The sequence below is a fragment of the Halichoeres trimaculatus genome, unplaced genomic scaffold (assembly GCF_033239565.1).
Source record: "Halichoeres trimaculatus isolate MK-OKI-2021-1 unplaced genomic scaffold, fHalTri1.1 fHalTri1_scaffold_11, whole genome shotgun sequence".
In the NCBI taxonomy this organism is placed as follows: Eukaryota; Metazoa; Chordata; class Actinopteri; order Labriformes; family Labridae; genus Halichoeres; species Halichoeres trimaculatus.
In genome coordinates, this window is record NW_027437189.1 from 23,262,114 (window position 1) to 23,280,939 (window position 18,826).

General features: G+C 40.3%; 2 protein-coding genes across 3 annotated transcripts in view; both read left to right on the forward strand.

Moving 5' to 3' along the window:
- The window catches only part of hoxc10a (homeobox C10a), a 126,960-nt gene that overhangs the window by 68,966 nt on the left and 39,168 nt on the right, over positions 1-18,826 (forward strand). The window lies entirely within an intron of this gene.
- On the forward strand, positions 8,557-11,800 carry hoxc11a (homeobox C11a). The gene is given in 3 exon segments (XM_074681926.1): positions 8,557-8,684; positions 8,686-9,416; positions 10,780-11,800. Coding segments are annotated over 3 exon segments (1,092 nt in total). The 3' UTR covers positions 11,013-11,800.

Here is an 18,826-nt window from a genome sequence, read left to right on the forward strand (position 1 = left end):
CATCCTCAAAGCTCTCCCTGCTGGTGGGATGGTGTAAAGCAATGCAGGGCTGCATGTGCACTTTTCCTCTGAGCTATCTAAGTAAGCTTTAATGCACAGCAGCACACAGGCTCTGTATGTGAAGTAGGAAACTGTTGTGCTGTCTCAATGTTGAGATCACATGTTGCCTTTTCAGTGAACTGTGAATGGCTGCTTCTACCCCTAAGCGGCCTTCCTGAATCCTAGTATCCGTGAACACCGCAGAAATGCACATGGAAGATGACGTTAGCACACTACCAAGCACAATCTTTGTCTTTCTGTATGTTTAACTGCATCCACCCTTTTAATAAAATTTGTGAGGTTTTGTGACTGAAAAGAGACACATATTGTGATAGCTGAAAGCCTCACTGCAGTGCTCAAGTCTTCTTATATTGCAGTCACACTATGATGATGCCTCTGCAGCAAAATAGAGGCCAAGTATCATTACTCCAAACACACATTTCACATGGTTTTCCCGTCAATATCTATTCTATTTTAATCCTTCATAAATGCAACACGTATACCTTTGAAGTATCAGCAGTATATGTTTTGGATCAGCTGCGTAATCTTCGGACACACAGGGACCTTTTGACGCTCTGGTATAATGGGCCATAGTACAATGCGTCTGTTTCCAAACATTATAGATTGTCAAAATACTGATCTCCTTATTTATATGTCTTGTGCCTGAAAAAATGAATATATTTATTTAAAAAAGTAAGATGTTTGTGCGCCACATTTATCTCTTACCGACTGGTAGATATATGGCACCCGCTGGTTTGATGCGTTTAAAAATGCTTTCCATGCACTTTTGCGCTTCTGATTAAAGGTGGTGTGAAGTGTCATTTCATTTGAATGACTACCGTGAATTTAGACCTGGATATTAGAGGACATGGCAGCACCTGCATATAAAATATTCCCACGGATTACAAATAGAAATACAAGCGTGAAGTGTGGATATGGAGCTTTTTGCACTTTTACGCACGGATTTCAGCATTCATCAGTCGTGTATGTTTTGGTCAAAACAATACGCATTGCAGCAGAACGGAAGCAGTACCAGGCTCGTGTAAATTACAACTGAGTCTAACCTGTATTTCTGCTCCATGTTAACAATCAAGTCTATGGAATACACTGAACAGATCTTTCTTTGCGCGTGTTAATTTTCATCAACTAGAGGGCATCATTCATAACAACTCCAATGTTTTTTGGCCGATCAAACGCGCTGTTGACCATGAACGGACATAAACTGGAGGTCCAGTGTTTGTGTGTGAGCTTGTTAAATAACAGAGAATAATAGATGCAAAACGCACCGTGACGCTCCTGACTGTCTGTAATCCCTCACCCATTATTTATATTTCCGAAAAATATATCAAATTGCATTATACTACAATTTCTGGCTACACTTTAAAATGCTTCAGGAAACACCATGAATGCACCATTGAAATATAAACAGAAACAATTTAACAACTTAATTGGGTTAGTAACTTACATAACCAGTTTTATTCTTGCTTGTAAAAATGCGCAAATGGAGATAGGAGAAAGAGAGCAAGGCTTAAAAGATTTTCACTAGTGTCCTTTATTTGTAAGATATTGCAGTAAATTGGTGTTCACTCAACAGAGGAAATTGTTAACTGAAATTTACAGCAGTGACAATTTGCATAATTTGCTCAAAGACAAAGAGAAAGATGGTTTAATCATTGTAAAGGACCCGCAACATTTAGCTCAGCGTGAGTCGGGTTTGCTACCAAGATCAAATGAAGCAAACAGAGGTTTGTGTTTGCAGGGTGGTGTGGTGATTCCTGTGTAAAACGGTATGGTTAGGCCTACTTGGACTGAATTACGGGCAGTCTGCTCTTTGAACTGTGCCAAACGGATATTTGAACATGTTGTGTTAACTTGAACTTCAAACCAGACGAATCTGTTGGTGTTGTGTAGGAATTGACGCTGTTTTCTGTTTGTTCAGGTATTTGTGTTATCTGTTTTGTTATTCTGATAATCCTGAGTTTCACATTTTTAGAGCATTTATGCACAACAAACCGCTGAACTGCGCGCTAAATCCTCCGTTTGCCACTCCTTATCCTTAAAGTCGCAGAGAATTTTCATCATATAACACCTATTTCCCTTGTGTGCATTTTAATTCAGTTTGACTTTGATTGTTGGACACTGAAATACAAACAAGTTAAAATAAGTCATTGCAGAGAACCTGAAGATGTTTGGATTGTAAAACAGGAAGAGATCTCGGTTGGCTTTGCAGCTTTTTACAATAGGTCTTTCACTGCTCTTGAGCACTTTTGACTTTGAGACTGACTAAATCTGTTTATGGCGGCCTGTCTCTGCGTCCTAAAGGTCAGTGAGCTTCTCAGTGCCCTTCGCAGAGAACTTGTATGGCATGTGGTCTACGTCCCCCGCCGCCCCTCTGCCGTTTATGGTACGAAGCTGGCTGGAGGAATAGAAAGCAATGTTATTCCCTCCAAAATGTATGTGGGGGAGAATAGACTGTTTGTAAGTGTGTGTCTGTGGAGGGGAGGGGGTGTTTTGAAGGGGAGTGTTAATGTGATAGAGAAAGAGAGACGGAATCCTTAACAGGAGAGATCCATATCTCTCCACTCCTTGCAGAACTGTTATGTATTGATTTTGACATGATTTGAAATGAGTTCTTTATGGGCTCTATTTTTTTTTTCGAAACTCGCCATCTTATCAATTTGTTTTTCAATACCATCGCACGTCGAACAACCATTTATACGGGGTGTGAAGATTTCAACGCTGCCTCTGAGAATCCAGATTCTGCTTGGACCAGTTGTCTCTGGTGAAAGGAAATAAAAAATATTAGCATTTGATGATAAGGACTCTTCAAATGTGAATAAGTGACCAGCCTTTTCGTCATGTTGCTCCTCTTTAGCTCAGTGTGGCTGCATTAAAAGCACCAAATGCAAGTTTGGATTTTGCGCATTTGGGAATATTTGGCTCGGTTATTTTACTTAGGACAACACACTCACATAGATGCAACCTTAGTTTTTTTTAGTCTTCTGGTAAATTTTCTAAATATACAGAGTACTTTATCTCTATTTGCCTTCGAGTGCCTTTTAGAAAATCAGAACTGAAGGTATTTTGGCTGAGGACTATCTTTGCAGGCGGCGCATAGGCCCAAACGCACTCACTGAAGGTCAAGTATGCACAGAGCTGCACAGCCGGTGGTGTCTGTTTAAAGCTCTTACAGTTTTATACAATATGGAAAAATTCCACGTCACCTGTTCAGATTCGTACACCACTGGTACAGTGCCCTGTAGCCTGGAATATGCATTTTATCCCCATATTAACATTAATACATTTATGTCCTTTGTGTTTAAAGGTCTGGCGCTTATGAAAAGCTTGGGAAATCTGCAGCTCAGACAGCAATGTAAACATCAGAGCAAAGTGTTTGAGCAGGCATTTCAGCAGCATCTGAGTCTAAGCGCAAAGCCAATGGCTTCTATATTTGGTCCACATGCTCCAGCACTCCTGTGCTAGGCGTGCACAAAATAGAAATAACGAATTTTGATCCCTATGCTTTAAAGCGATTCAAACAGTGTCTACCGAGTACTTATAAATATTTAAAATAATTCTGAATTCGCGCTAATCGTAGCAAAAATGAAAAACGCTTTGATCGCATTTTTAGCTACTGAAACGCGTATCAAAAACGAATGAATTTATCCTTACACATATCCTTGCACTTTATTCATCAAACAGGCACGATTTGTCCAAGTAGAGTGAAAAAGTGATTTCACCAGTTAGACGCCCAAGTTTACCGTGTGCGTCAAACGTCTGACAAAATATTTGCATACTGTGCACATGAACACATTGTGTGAAACATGATGAAGTTTCGATTGGTATAAATGTTGTCAATATAAACAGGAAAAGTTTAACATGTATCATTTCAGAATATGTGTTGTTTTATCTACGTTCAGTGCGTACTAGTCGTGCGTAACTTGTGCTGTCTTGTGCACATTTTCGGAAGGCCGCTGAAGGACGTTTGTTTACGAATAGTTGTATTATTAATAAACAGAGTGCGTTAAACAATGGTCATATTATTTCAGCTGATTTTAGAGGGTGATCCAAATGTGTCGGATTAACAGTGCAGTTGATAGAGGAGTAAGCCGTGTCTAAGTACATCATTTTAAAATACAACTGCATGTGACACGCTATAGCCTCAAGTAATTTTGCACATAAAATGTTCTCTGTTTTGACTTTCTTCAAACGGTGTTAGCCATGAATCCTTAGAACCTCAAGTTAAATTCCCAAACACGCGCTTCCTTTGACCCAATCTCATTATTTCCCAAAAAGATAGATACACCTCTTCACTATTTCCTTTTTTCTGTTCCAGTTTTCCAGGTCATCTAAATAACACTGAAGCCAGCACAACTATAGGAGGATTTCTTGAGTGGTGAAAATCATTTAATACTTCTAATAAAAAAGTTTAACACATTGTTGTGAAAGCTTTATGTCCCGATAGTTGAAAGAGAAATACACTCTGGAGATTGCTCTAAATGTAACAGTAACACACGTCCTTATCTTGTAAGCTATTGTTACCACCACAAACGCTTCATGCGTGGTGCATTCACTGAGACCTCAGTAAAAGAAAAACAAGGCTCTTTAGTGTTGCTTGAAACTGTTCGCAGCTCATACAACCAAGTTTAACTGCCCGACTTACATCCAATTAAACTTATCTAGGCCATGAGGGGACAGTAATATGATTACACAGGCTTCCCACATTTAGCCTTGACTTCAGCTAGCTGTGCGGCAGTGTGTTGGTGAACTGCGCCCATTGTGCTTGTTGTGTGTGTGTGTGTGAGGTGACACGGTTGCGTGTGTGGTTAGTATTGGCACAGGATTTATTGACGCAGAGCCAAACATTCTGCGATATTTAGGAGTGTCAGTTTTGAGCTGAGAGTTCTTCTTAACAAGAGGGTGACACCTAGGTTAACCATTGTAATTATGGCACTAGGTAGCAATACATAACTTAAATTCCACAGACGCAGTCGTAAAGTTTGTGCTCCAACAGTGATATTTAAGCGAGAATGGCCAATGTTTACAACACATTCTCCTTGGCACACGAAACTGAAATTTTGGCTACTACTTCAAATATCTGTGGCGTGTTTTCGGGTATTGTTCATCTTGTTCGAGTCTTTTTAGGAGAGAAGAGATTCTGGATTGACAACACAGTTACAAACCCCTTTGCGTGCAAACTGCATATTCCTTGGCTGCTCGTTTGGTGCAACCAAATCAAACTTTGCTGGGTCCTACTGCTAGCAGAATATCAGCTGCTGTGGGTCGTCTGTGCAGGGGAATAAACACATGTGAAACCTTATTCTTTGACTGATGGTCTGAGCGCACTGAGGCGAGAATAGCCAGTGTTTAAAACCATCTAAAGGCGGATGTCACGAAGTACTGGACGTTAGTTGCTCATATTTTGCCACGTTACGACAAATACTGCGACTTTAATGCAACCAGGAGTGTTGTTTCACATCCGTTTAAACACTTCAATTCCTCTTGTGTGCTATGTAGTGTCTTAAACTCCCCTTTCACATTCTTTACTTGATCAGCAGCCCTAACTTTTGAATTTTATTAGTGCATCATTTATTCATACCCTTGCATTACTTATTTATACCGCGCTAATACGCATCAGTGAAATGATTATGATGAGGAAATGATTTGACAATATTGTTTTGGACTGTCTGCTGTTGTTCCGTTATTGCCTGCTGAAAGAAAAGTTTGCGGTTTTTAATTTATTGCCAACGGATTTTTTAAAGTTCCACAGCTGTATTATTACATCAAGGATGATATTGAAATGCAAATACATTTTAAATGCGGTATTTCAGGGTATTTATTGAAGTTCAGTCAACTTTCGTTTTTCCCTTTTAAATCCAGTTCAATTTAAGCCATGCGCAAAAACTTTTAATTTTACAGTGCGCCATATATTTTTCACTCTTAGAGAAGACAGTGGCATGTTGATGTGCGAATTATCATTATTGTTAGAGAACTACACAACACTAGTGAAGAAGCATGTGTCGAGCATGTGTCCGTACAGGCCACAGGCCAGCATGTTTACACAAATATTTCCAAAGCTGTCGGTGTTCCTGCCCCAAATATCAAACCAGTAGCTGTACTTTACGACCCATAAATACACTTATTTATTCCTGTTTTTTTCCCGAAGTGTTTTGAACATTTACATTCTCCCTTATTTTGGTGAATTTTAATTAATATTTTAGCTGGAAAAAAATAGTGCCCAAAAATAGTTCTTGTGGCTTTTTCACCTATTTTTGGTCTGAAATGCTACATTTCTGTCACGGAGAACCATGCAAGTAAAAATGCGTTTCGGCGTTACACATTTTGCGGCTTTGCTTTTTTGAAGTTGTAGAATATCGAGTAGCTTAATCTAAATTCTTGTCATTCTTAACCTTTATGGTTTTCAATAGAACAAAGAGATTTAGCGTTACTACTGCCATTCGGGGTTTTATGGTGGACGTAGAGAGGATTTTAGTGGTCAAATTCAAGTGCTGTGTCTGGACAGCTGTCTGCTTTCTTTGTACTTGGATGCAGGATGCATCATGTGAGACAACCTTTTGTCTGTAGGGGTAGTAAACAAGCTAACGCCAATGCCACTTTTTTTTTTTTTTTTTTACAAACACCCCTGCAGAGGACTTTCATGTCAGGACCCTGCTTGTGTTGCTTTTTGTTGTCCTTGTAGTTTGAAATCACCAAAGATAGTGACTCTGATTTTTAACTATTTTTCAACAACCCATGTGCGGTCATGTAACAGAATGGTGGCGTTATTAGAATCTTGGATAATAATTCAAGAGTCTTTTGCAACATTTAGGAAGTAGCCTATAATCATAAAAAATGGACCATCATATTAATTTCACCTTGTGATAGTAACAGTTAGTCTATAAAGATTCCAAGATGGCCCTCAACAGGACAATTAAAAGTTTACAATGACGCAGGAAGGAACACGCAGGCGCATCTTTTCGTCAAACCATTCATTTATTTCAGTTTATTGAGAACAGAAAACTCCGGAGGATAAGTCTCTGCTTTTAACAGTCTCACACTGTAAAATTTTGACATTCCACAGGAAAATAAAATGATCGCATCAACTTGAAATATCAGCAGGGACTTATTTTATTTTAAAGGGGGACGTCTGATGCATTCATGCAGCCTGGTCAATAAGCCCTCTCTGAGTGGCCTATAAGCAGCCGTTTACAAGAACACTAATTGTTGCTCTTTCTTGAGGCTCACAGTCAAAAGTTGTGACCAAAACACACTTCATTTAATGAGATAAAGTGATCCAATAAGATATTAGTTCATACAGCATTATTAGAATAAGACCCTCACTTGTTGTAGTGATATTATGGGCTTCAATGATCCCTCCAACGTGAATCAATACTGGTTCCAGCTTTTTGTACTGTTAACGTTTTTTTGCTCCTGAGTTTGTGTTTATGTTTCCAGGGCACATTTTCTCTCTGTGGGAGATGGAGGATCACGGGCTTCAGTTGTAGTCCTCCTACAGGAACTCCAGGAACTCGAATCGTGCAGTTTGTCCTTCACTCTGTCATGATCCAAAGTCAAAGGGAGTAATGAGAATAGGCCGATTACTTCTGGTGTCCAAAACCACACACATACCGTTTATATTCTGCATGGTTGTAGCGGCTGCTTTAGATTCATGTCACCACGTGAAGTCATGCACAATTTGCATAGCTCGAAGTTTTTTCTATTGGTAATAAAGGACAAGCAATTTAATCTGTTGAATAAATCCAAACAAGAGAGCCGGAAACTTCCATACATCTGTGAAAGATTGCTGTATTCAGCAGCGTCGTTTATCCACTGTTGAGGAAAAGTAGAAAGGATCGTAACAAATATTCTTATCAGATGATCTCCTGTATATTCACAGACCACTGTGTAAAACTGTCCTGAGGCGGCTTACAGATTTGTCATAATGACATGCAAACTTTCTTTTTTTTAACATTGAAGAGGGGATTAGCCTCATGAAACAGCCCTTTGAGGACTTGATGTTGTATTTGGGCTCCATTTACAGCGATTAATGACGTATACTGCTTTCTTAATGCAGATTTAATACTGTGTGTAACTGTCTGTGATGATAATCCCTCATTATGTGAAGATTAAATCTTAAAATTACCAGGATACAGAAGAGTGTATAGCGATAGTGGTATTACATAATAATAATAATAATAATAATAATAATAATAATAATAATAATAATAATAATCTTACCTGTGAATCTTCATACAACTAGTAAATGCATGTGAGTGAGTGCACTGTGCAGTTAGTGCTGTGCCTGTTTAAGGAGCTGTAGCAGCTCAGCTAGCTAGCAGCAGCCCATAAACATAAACACACAGCACATATCTCTCTAATTGTCATAAGGCAGCGAACAGGAATCTGTTACTGGTTTTCTTAGTGCGCCTGTGGTGTTTGGAAAGTTATTCGTTTGAACCGCGCAGATCTTACCTAAAGCCAACCACTCCTACACATCCAACTCTTCCAAATTGATATATGACAATATCTACTTTCGATCACGTGTCTGCGGGGCGACTTAGACGGATTGCGCGTCATCTCGCCTTCCCAAATTTTTCCCTTCTGCTGCAGCTCGTATCCAAAACATCTATCTATAGTGCGGAGTACGAGAGAGAGAAAGATGTTTAACTCGGTGAATCTGGGCAACTTCTGCTCCCAGACGCGCAAAGACCGGACATCCGAGTTTGGGGACAGGACGGGCTGCGCGTCCAACATCTACCTCCCCAGCTGCACCTACTACGTTCCCGAGTTTTCTGCCGTCTCCTCGTTCCTTCCGCAGGCCCCCTCCCGGCAAATCAGCTACCCTTATTCCACAAATCTGTCTCAAGTACCGCCGGTACGGGAAGTTTCCTACGGCTTGGACCCTGCTAGTAAATGGCACCACAGAAGCAATTATGCATCGTGCTACTCGGGAGAGGATCTGGTGCATAGGGACTGTCTTCCACCATCCACCATGACAGAAATGCTTATGAAAAACGAGAGTGTGTACAGCCACCACCATCACCATCACACCCACCCGGGCTCCAATCACCCCTCCACAGGTTTTTACTCCGGCGTGGGGAAAAACAACGTCCTCCCGCAAGGTTTCGACCGCTTTTTCGAGACGGCATACTGCAGCAGCACGGACAATCAGTCAGACAATTGTTTACAAAAGGGCGAGGGGGGAAAGCTGGAAAGTGACTCCCAGCAGCAGCAGCAGCAGTCCACAGCCTCGGTCCCTGGAGCGCCGGAGCAGGAAAAAGACCCGGAGGATGAGGAGGAACATACAAATTCGGGCTCGTGTACTTCTTCCTCCGCAACAACCAAGGACGGCACCGCCAGCAAGAGCAGCCACTCGAGTAGGTATACCGAGCTGTAAAATGGGGGAAGGTTAAGGGGACTAGCCCGGTGTTTTGTCGGTCAGATTTTATGTGGAGTTTTATAAGCATTCAAAGGATTTTATTATAACCCTACAAAGCTCTTTCTTGCAACGAGAAGAATTTTTACGATGGGAAAGCGCTTTGAAAAAAAGGGGATGTTATATACAGACGCCTCTATGGTGAGAGTCTGTGAAATTTTTAAGAGAGAGCTATTGTGACAAATGTTAACTTTGATCATGAACTTGCGTTGGGCATTTTAAGGGATTTTCTCGTTGGGCTGTCGAGAGTAAAAACCAATTGGGCAGAACATTGCTTTTGGCGTCTTGTGAATTTTCTTTTTAGCACTGGGTTTGCTAAAAAACTGCTGCTCTGAGTATTACAGAATTTACGGTTAAATGCATCTATCTATCTATCTATCTATCTATCTATCTATCTATCTATCTATCTATCTATCTATCTATCTATCTATCTATCTATCTATCTATCTATCGATTTAGTTTTTTACACGGTCAATGAAAGGGTTAAAGGAAGAGGTGTTTTCCTGCACATATAGACAGAATGCATAGGACTACAAATGATGCCATTTCATTATTAGCAGCAGAAAAAAAGCTATAGCCTCAGTGTATCTAACTTCATGCAGCGCCCTACCCTCTACCAATGATTCGCATGCAAACAACGTTTCTGTTTTCATAATTGATCCTCAAGCCAAAAAGTCACTTTGTTAAATAAAGCTAAAGCAGCTATTCGAGCTGTATCTTTCATGTAGATGCTAAGCCTCATGCTTATTGTGTTAGCTCTGGGTGGCTGCATATACAAGCTAACTGAGGCTGCAGTCTGCCTCTTTCCTGAAGGAAAAAGGAACAATAAAAAGATCCCTAGTCACCAGTTTGATAAGAGGTTACAGGGCCACGGAGGTCTGCAAAGGCCATTTTTACAAACACAGTCAACGCATTTCAAGTCAGTGCCAGAAGATTGTGTAAATAGTTTAGCTCCAGAGGAATGTGTCGCACATAATGCGCTGAAATACTTTTGTTATTGTATATTTACAACAGATAAACACGTACTTAGAGGTTGTTAGTTGATATTATTTCAATGCACGCGATTCGGATATTTAACACCCCTTATGGCTGGTTTATCTGATAGCCTCAGCCACTTTGCCTGATGAATGTTGTCTGAAATGTTTTCATTCTCAACACCACTGAAACGGAATTCTTCGCATATTGAAGCCTCACAGGGCTTGACTCATTTCTAATTTTACTCACATTTATCAGTATTTTAAAATCGTCTAACTTTGCTGCCTTTCACGAGATTTCATTCCTAATTTTGTTATATTTTCCTTCAGGCACTCCACGTACGAGGAAGAAGCGGTGTCCATATTCCAAGTTTCAGATCCGAGAGCTGGAGCGAGAATTCTTCTTTAACGTTTACATCAACAAAGAGAAAAGGTTGCAGCTGTCCCGAATGCTAAACCTCACCGACCGCCAGGTTAAAATCTGGTTTCAGAATAGAAGAATGAAAGAAAAGAAGCTGAGCAGAGATCGTCTGCAGTACTTCTCTGGAAACCCCCTGTTGTGAGCATGGAGCAGGGGAAAAATGTCACAGTGTGTTGGTCAGTGACATTCAGGCCTCCTCGTATCTCATTGAATTGTATTTGTGGGCATAACCATTTTTTTCTAAGGAGCCCACATCAACAACAGTGCAATGTTAAAGCGGACAGTGGGAGTCATAGGCCTGCATGGGATAAAGTCGCCATTTTCTTATTGCCCCTCGGGCGGCGGTGAATTTCTAATAGCTGTCGTCAGAAAAAAAGGCCTCCATGGTTAGAATAATCATTTATACCTAATGCTGTTCTTGAATATTTCCCTCTATTTATCACCTTCTCCACTGTGTTTATTCTATTGTTCATAAAGACATCTTTGTTGTTGAAATATCAAATGTATCTGACAATTTTGAATCCTTATTGCGCAGACAACTTCGAGCTCTTCCCTCCGCTCTGGTCTTTGTATATAGCATATCATTATCTAATTATTTCTCGACCAGAGTTCGAACAACTAATAGCGAATCTCCAGGCTGCTTTTATTTTCACCACTGAGAACTGTGACGTCCAATCTGTGAAAGTATATATCCCCCTGTACAGAGTAGCCTATGCAATGTGCATTCGTGACTGTAAATAGGCGTATGTTGAATTTCCTCCCCTCCTTTTTCCCTGCTGCTATTTTTCAGTACATCGTACAACTCTGAACAGCTTTAATGCCAACACTCGTTAAATTATTTGCTCAGACATTGGTGCTTTGGATGCCAGAGAGGAGAAACGGATTGTTGGCCTGTGTATCATTAATATAATACCTATTAAATAAACAGAAACCTATAGGCAAAACCTTACGACTTTGTGCTTTTTGTGCAATCATTATCACAACTACCATTCATGTATTTTTTCCAAATAGTCGCGCGGATTCCTTCAACTTCTCGTGCGGCTTTTTAAAATTCAAGTGTGTATTAACTCTACTGGCACACGAGGCTACGCATCAGTAGCACATTTTCAGCTCGTGTTAATAGCCTCTTCGTGTTGATACACACATTTTCTGTGGTAAATTTGGATGAATAGTGTCGGCGGGCCTGCACTTGTCGGATTGTCGGCTATCCTACAGTTGCGCCACAGCCAAAGATCGTGTTTGAATTTTAGCATGTGTGTTAAACCATGATAGAGGCCACATCTTAGAAATGTAGAGAAAGAGAGTGCAATGATAACCTCTTTTTAGTGCCCACTAAATGGAATCGCCACTCTTGTAGTCTAGACACTGCCATAAAGACAGAGGCACTAAATGGCTATTTTTTTCTCTTAATTGCACCGTCTGTTTGGGGGGAATGCCGTTCACTTCCGCAGTAAATAGTAAACAAGCAAGACTGGATGTCCGAAGGTTGGGGGGAAAACCAAGAGATTTCAACATGAACTCGGTCTGTGCAGTGTGCAAAGTCAACCCCAACCCCCTCAGCACTGAAACGTCATGTCCACTCTGTTAAGCTGAAAACTGGAAAACCACAACCACAAGAAACCTCCCAGAGTTGAGATTTTGCGTCATGTAGGCTTGATTTTGGCTATATTTGTATGATTTAGCTTTCAACTGACCTCGTAAAATATTGATGTTCAGTGGCTGAAATAAGAGTCTATTTGTCTAAGTCCTCAGCCCAAACACCCGCCTTTTTCAACTCAGCACTTCACAATAAATAATTGTTGACTAATTGGGCCCATGTGATATGACTTAGATAAGCGTTAACAAGAGGAAAGAACATGAGTGGCATTTCTTCCCCACTTGTGTGTGTGTGTGTGTGTGTGTGTGTGTGTGTGTGTGTGTGTGTGTGTGTGTGTGTGTGTGTGTGTGTGTGTGTGTGTGTGTGTGTGTGTGTGTGTGTGTGTGTATGCCTCTAAAGTAAGCGCATGTGTCTTTCCTTCTTGTGCTCTTGAGCTACCAGCATATGTGCATGTTGATTGCACGTGTGCATTAACTACAATTTATAATTAAATGTAGTCTTTGAACTTCAATAATGTCAAGGCCTTCACCTTTAACCCACTGCAATAAAGAGGAATCAAGGAGCCCCTTTAGCCCGGAAATGTGCGCCGCGGCGGAACGGGCCAATGAGAGTGAGTGGGAACAGAAAATGGAATGTGTACACAGACCAACTTTGACCCCTCACATTAAACTACAGCAGGTAACTTGGCCAGCTTTAGCACGCCCAGTAAATACACTTTATTGTCCTTGTAAAACGTATACGTTTTCACGCATGAGGCGTTTTAAACCGTGTTGGTATAAACTTTAGGCCTATATTTGTATTCTCTAAAGAAGTAAAACAACATGTCGGTGTGTGGCTGTCGCAGTGTGCGTGTCGTTATGGGTGGTTCTGAGTGCAACATGACGGTTCGCATGCATGCGTGGGTGTGGGAGTCTGTGAGTTAGTCAGTCCATCCTTTGAATGCTGCCTTTAGATGTGACTCCTGTGCATGAATCAAAGACAATCTATTCAGCAGGCATTTGCATGCTTTATTTTTACTTCCTGGTGTGTGGTTCGATTTTTGGTTGAGGTCGAGATTAAGGTTTAGGCTTTGAATTATTTGAATGCAGAGAAAGAGGAGGACAGGGAGGAGCTCCCCCTGGCTGGATGCACGCGACGCACAGTGTGTGGCGCATAGATTCACAAAACTTTGCAGATGTTTTTTTGTTGAGACGAGGGTCAATCTGTATGTGTTAGAATTGTCTCACGAAGGACAGAGGGGAAAAAAAAGACGCTTCACACTCACTAAGATCAAGGCTACAGAAGTCCCTTTCTCTCTTGCCACACCCACCAACCTTGGCCCTGGGACAGTGACGTGCGTAATTTGTTGGTTCCTCCACAACGCACAACGTCACTAACAGAGCACGCAGCAGAGGCTCATGCAAGTGTTGTCTATCAACCACACGGGGGCCAGGAGTCCCTTGGGCCTTCGCGTTGTGTTGTTTCCTCAACGGGATCCTGAAAACGCTTCCTGACATGGATGCCTCGATGACATCAGAGTGGTATTATTAGACATGCAGAGACAGCCTGTGTTGTGGTGTGTTGTGTTGTGTTATGGTGTGTTGTGTTGTGTTATGGTGTGTTGTGTTGTGCTCTGCTGTGCTGTGCTGTGTGCGGCAGAAGGACAGTCCACTCTGCTGGAATGCAGCTCCTGCCAGTCTAGATTATGCACTTGGGTGTTGTGGTGAAAGAAAATGGCGGTGTGTTTTTTATGTAGATGAGGAGAACCATGCAGGAGGGACAGGCTATAACTCGATACCATAAAAATATAGAAGAAAAATAAAATGAGTCAGCTGCATAAAAACAGTAAAATTAGGTTAAAGGCTTTAAATCCACTCTCACGCTGTAAATGTGCCTATAAGGGTTGTTTTTCTTTAATTTGGGAATGCAAACAAACACTTTTTGTCAGGGTATATTGTACTTTTAATTTCAAGACTGCTAGATTATTCCCCTAGGTGAAAAAGCTCAAACTTCATTGACAGCATAAAGAATTGTAGCATCCTTATACCTGCTTAATGTCGTGAAAACTAATATCATTTTTTTTGCATTAACTTTACAGCTCAAAATACATAAAAACAATTAAATTATATAGAGGACTTTGTGGCCTCTGAAGCATTTTTACTCCCAAAAATAAAGATTTTTTTCTTGATGCTTCAGTTGTAACCCTGCCAAATATTTTTTTTTGCAGATTTGACGAAACTTGTCATCATTTGAAAAGTTTTATTGGGTTGTTAAATGAAGAGTTAATGTAGATGTATCCTTGTTTCTTCTCTGCAAATACTAATCAAGTGGTTATAGGCTATTGAATGGTTTTATACTACAGTATAGTGCTCACATCTCAGCACCTTTCCTGTTCTATAGGGCCATAAAACAGTTCCACGCTGTAAAACCAGCTCCTGCTATTGCTGCAACCAAATAACTCTAAAAACGCAAGAATTCACACTCCCACATACTGTACTTGTGTTTCTAGTTTTTTTTTCTTTCATTTTTTTGTCACAAGCCTGAATTAAAAATTGCAGGTTTGAAGCGAAAATGAGCGGCTTGGATGTTTTTGTTGTGGTTGTGACTTGTAATAATATGTCGCTGCTGTGCTTTGATGGTGGTTATCACTCTGGTTTTTAATTAAGAACTTACACGATTCTGACGCCGTAAATTTACACTTGTACACTGAGTGGGCAGCAGCATGAAAGAGGACACAAAGCAGAGCCTCCTTACATTCAGCTGGTAAGATATTTCAGTGTCTGCCAGCAACAAATTATTTGTGTATAGCCCTAGTGGATCCTGATCACTACAGTAGAGCCGCAAAGCCGACTGCTGTCCCCCTTGCAGTCTGTTGCAGCCATACCTGTGCGTCAGATAATCCCGGCTGGCACTGCTGCTATCAACTCGACCGCAAATTAATGGCGAAAGTGCTGGCTGAAGTTTAGACAAGTGTAAAGACCAGGGTCATATCCTGGACGTGTGTGTGTGTGTGTGTGTGTGTGTGTGTGTGTGTGTGTGTGTGTGTGTGTGTGTGTGTGTGTGTGTGTGTGTGTGTGTGTGTGTGCCAGAAGCATTTACGAATAGTATGCATGTGCATATACTATGAAAATATATCTAAAAACTGCACAAATGTGCTAAGTAAAGCTATGTTTTCTCGTACTCAAAAACTTTTCTTGGTATAATCTTTTCCACGGAATTGTAGAACTAAAAAACTTAACGATCGAGCAACAAGCAAGAACGAAAACGCCAAAAGCATCAACAAAAATAGACAAATCCTAAAATACCTGTTTGGTTCGTGTTCTGGGAAATAGCCTCGGATAAACAGAAACATGATTCACATTTAGTTATGAAATCAGAAAGTTATGCACGCTCAGTGAAACCTTCCATTAGCTTTAATTAGCCTTTCTGTTCTGCTTATTCATTAGAAACAAATGCCGAGCTAATAAGCCATAAAGTCCATTTCGTAACCTCCAACTGTTCCCAAGAGCACGCTTTTAATTTCTGAATTTCTTTTTTCTTTCGCGTACTATATTATTAGGCGTCATTGTTCCAGCCTCATGTGTAATTTGTATACCTGCTGAGCTGTCAAAACTTTTGTTATGAGGTCTGTCACTGCAGTGTACATTTTTCCCACACTGTGAACACCACGCTCTGCTCGAAAGGCTGTGAGATCACCAGATCTATTGTGATATTCTACCAGGCGTGCCACTGCAACGGGTATACTGTTCCTTATAATTATTTCACTCCATTTCATTATATAAGACATTTTCTTGCTCTGCCAGGTATATGAGGTCATATCAGCAGCTTTCAGACATCGCGATGTGCTCAGCATCTCCTGTGGAATGTAAGCATTATTTAGTGCTCAGTGCTGCCTGAAAAGTTGTACACATATAATTTGTTTTATTACTTTTTTGGATGCTAGGCGGAGCTAGCCTGCAGGCTAGGTGTGAACGTGCAATAAAGCTGCGTGTGTGTGTGTGTGTGACAGAGAGAGTTGGGGCGATGTGTTAGGGGGCTATACATTAACTCTGGTTATTAATGTGTCCTCAAAATGAGGTAGAAGTGCGCTGGATGAAAGAAAGATGGATGTGAAAATAAAACCATTAATTTGACTTTATCCAAACACTTTCCAAGTTGAGGGTGAAACAAGTAGTTCCTCAATGTGTCAACAATTCAGAGTCTGCGCATAACTTACCAGTGCATGCCTGATCAGACCCTCTATTTTAAACCTTTTAAAGGTGTCATAAGGCCACGTTGTTCCCTCATTGTGTGCCCTCATTTTAATAAAATACAAAAAAGTGAAAAAGTCATTTTTTCTTGTAGTAACACAGCTGTGGTCCGCACATAAGAGAAATTTGGGAAATAGAGAATAATCACAGAGACAATGGTAACAATTACGAGCATTTATTTCACAATAGCCAGTGCATCACACAAAATGTTCCGTCCAAGCTCGAAACATATAGACCGACTGCTGACTAGGGAAGAGACATTCAAAGACAGGGAATGATAATGTGCCCTTGCCTTTGGAAATGATACTGAACTGAACACAGACAGACTGGCGCGCGTGCACGTCTGCCTCAAATGAAAAGAGCAGGAACACACCCGCATCATGGTTTCAGTGAACGTTTTGAATTGGCTGAACTCATGCTATCATTGTTTGCAGTAGAAGTTTTAAATGTTTGCTAAGGCAGGATTGATAAGAAGTAGAGCTTGATGAATCCTCTGCACGTAAAACCTGTCGAGTTTCGTGGCACTCCTGAAGCGCATTTCATTTGTTGAAATCACCTAACAAAGCCTGTCTTGGTCATTCCAAGAAATAGAGAAAATAGGAGTATTTAGGTATCTTGTTTATTATTCATAAAAATCGAATTTACTGTAAATTAAAGTGTCTGAGTTGTATTATACTGTGTTTCTGTTTTTGCGCATGACCCTTCGAAATATTTTGTACTTGGCTCGATGTCGCAAGATTTTCAGCTGCACTGTGTAAGTATTTGTTGTCTTTCGTGTTTCTGCGGGTTGGATCAGAGTGGAGAACATGTCCTAAAGCCAATATGTGACTCCAGCAAAGACAAGACATGGTCTCACAAAACACATGACAACATCAAAAAAAGAAACGAGGGATTTTCCCCTAACGCGTCACAGAATTGAGAAAATCGGGGGCTAAAATTAACTAAACTGAATGAATTTAAATTTAAGTTTAGAAAATGTCAAACGTCTTGCTTGGCTATACCGTCTTAGCATTTCACGTGTTTTCAATGCAATTAATTTAATTGATGAATTTGTGTGGTAGCATCAAAGATGATTTAATTAATGTGTGTATTTGAATCAGTTTGGGTAAAAATGACGCAATGATGTTGTTATGCCCTCACGCATATCATTTGTTGTTTAATATCACTTCTCCAAAACATCACTGACTACATTCGGCAGCGGTTGTGTTTACCTTTTTACCTCTCACTGGTCACATATTTTTCATATGAAAAAGACGCAATTGATATGAAAAAAAAAAAAAAAATCAAAGACAAAGTGTCAATGAATTTCATTTGCATTGTCCTATACGCGCACAAATATGCAAGAGGAAAATAATCCGCATTCATTGTGAGCACTGCACATTTAATACACGTAGAGTCAGCTACAACTGCATTGACCTGACAGTTTATTTCAGATATAGGCCTCTTACATTGTAAAACGACGCGCAAAAGAACAGCAGTTATCCTGAGAATATTGTATTATTGTTTATAAGAAGAAAAGCTTTGGTAAACGCAACCAGTTAAGATCTGTAATTCCAAATTGAATTGAAAAACGGGAAACGGTAGCCCATGGTTGACGTGACTCTCCTCGGGTTTAGTTTCATTTTACGCAGTGATAATAAAATCCTCATAGGCCCAACATCCACTTGTACTAATCCGGAGACTGGTCTATGGTTCTTAGCAAGTGTGAAGTGAAGAACAAGAAAGCAGTCAATTGTGCGTTTCATGCAACAGGAAATATAAATCATAAAGGTTTCTTATAATTTCTGAAAAGTGTCGATGTTCGTATTTAAATTTATCACAGTCAAGTTCTGTTGAAGTGCCGCCATATTTAGAAAAAAAAAGTAGTCCGCGGATTGCTTAAAAGATAAGACCGAGGTTTTTTGTTCAGCGGATTTAATGTTTTAAGTGCAGGCGTACAAATTGATATAAGGTAAGATTAATTCATGGATAGACCACAAACAAGTTAATAAAGAACAGACGGAATGCAAAAATGGATTTAGGCTACTTGACAGTCATTCTTACAGACCAAGTCCACAGTTTGACCGCAACTTTGACTTAAAGTTACCTAAACAAGACTTATTTCGGCTTGTTTTTTCTTTAATAACACAC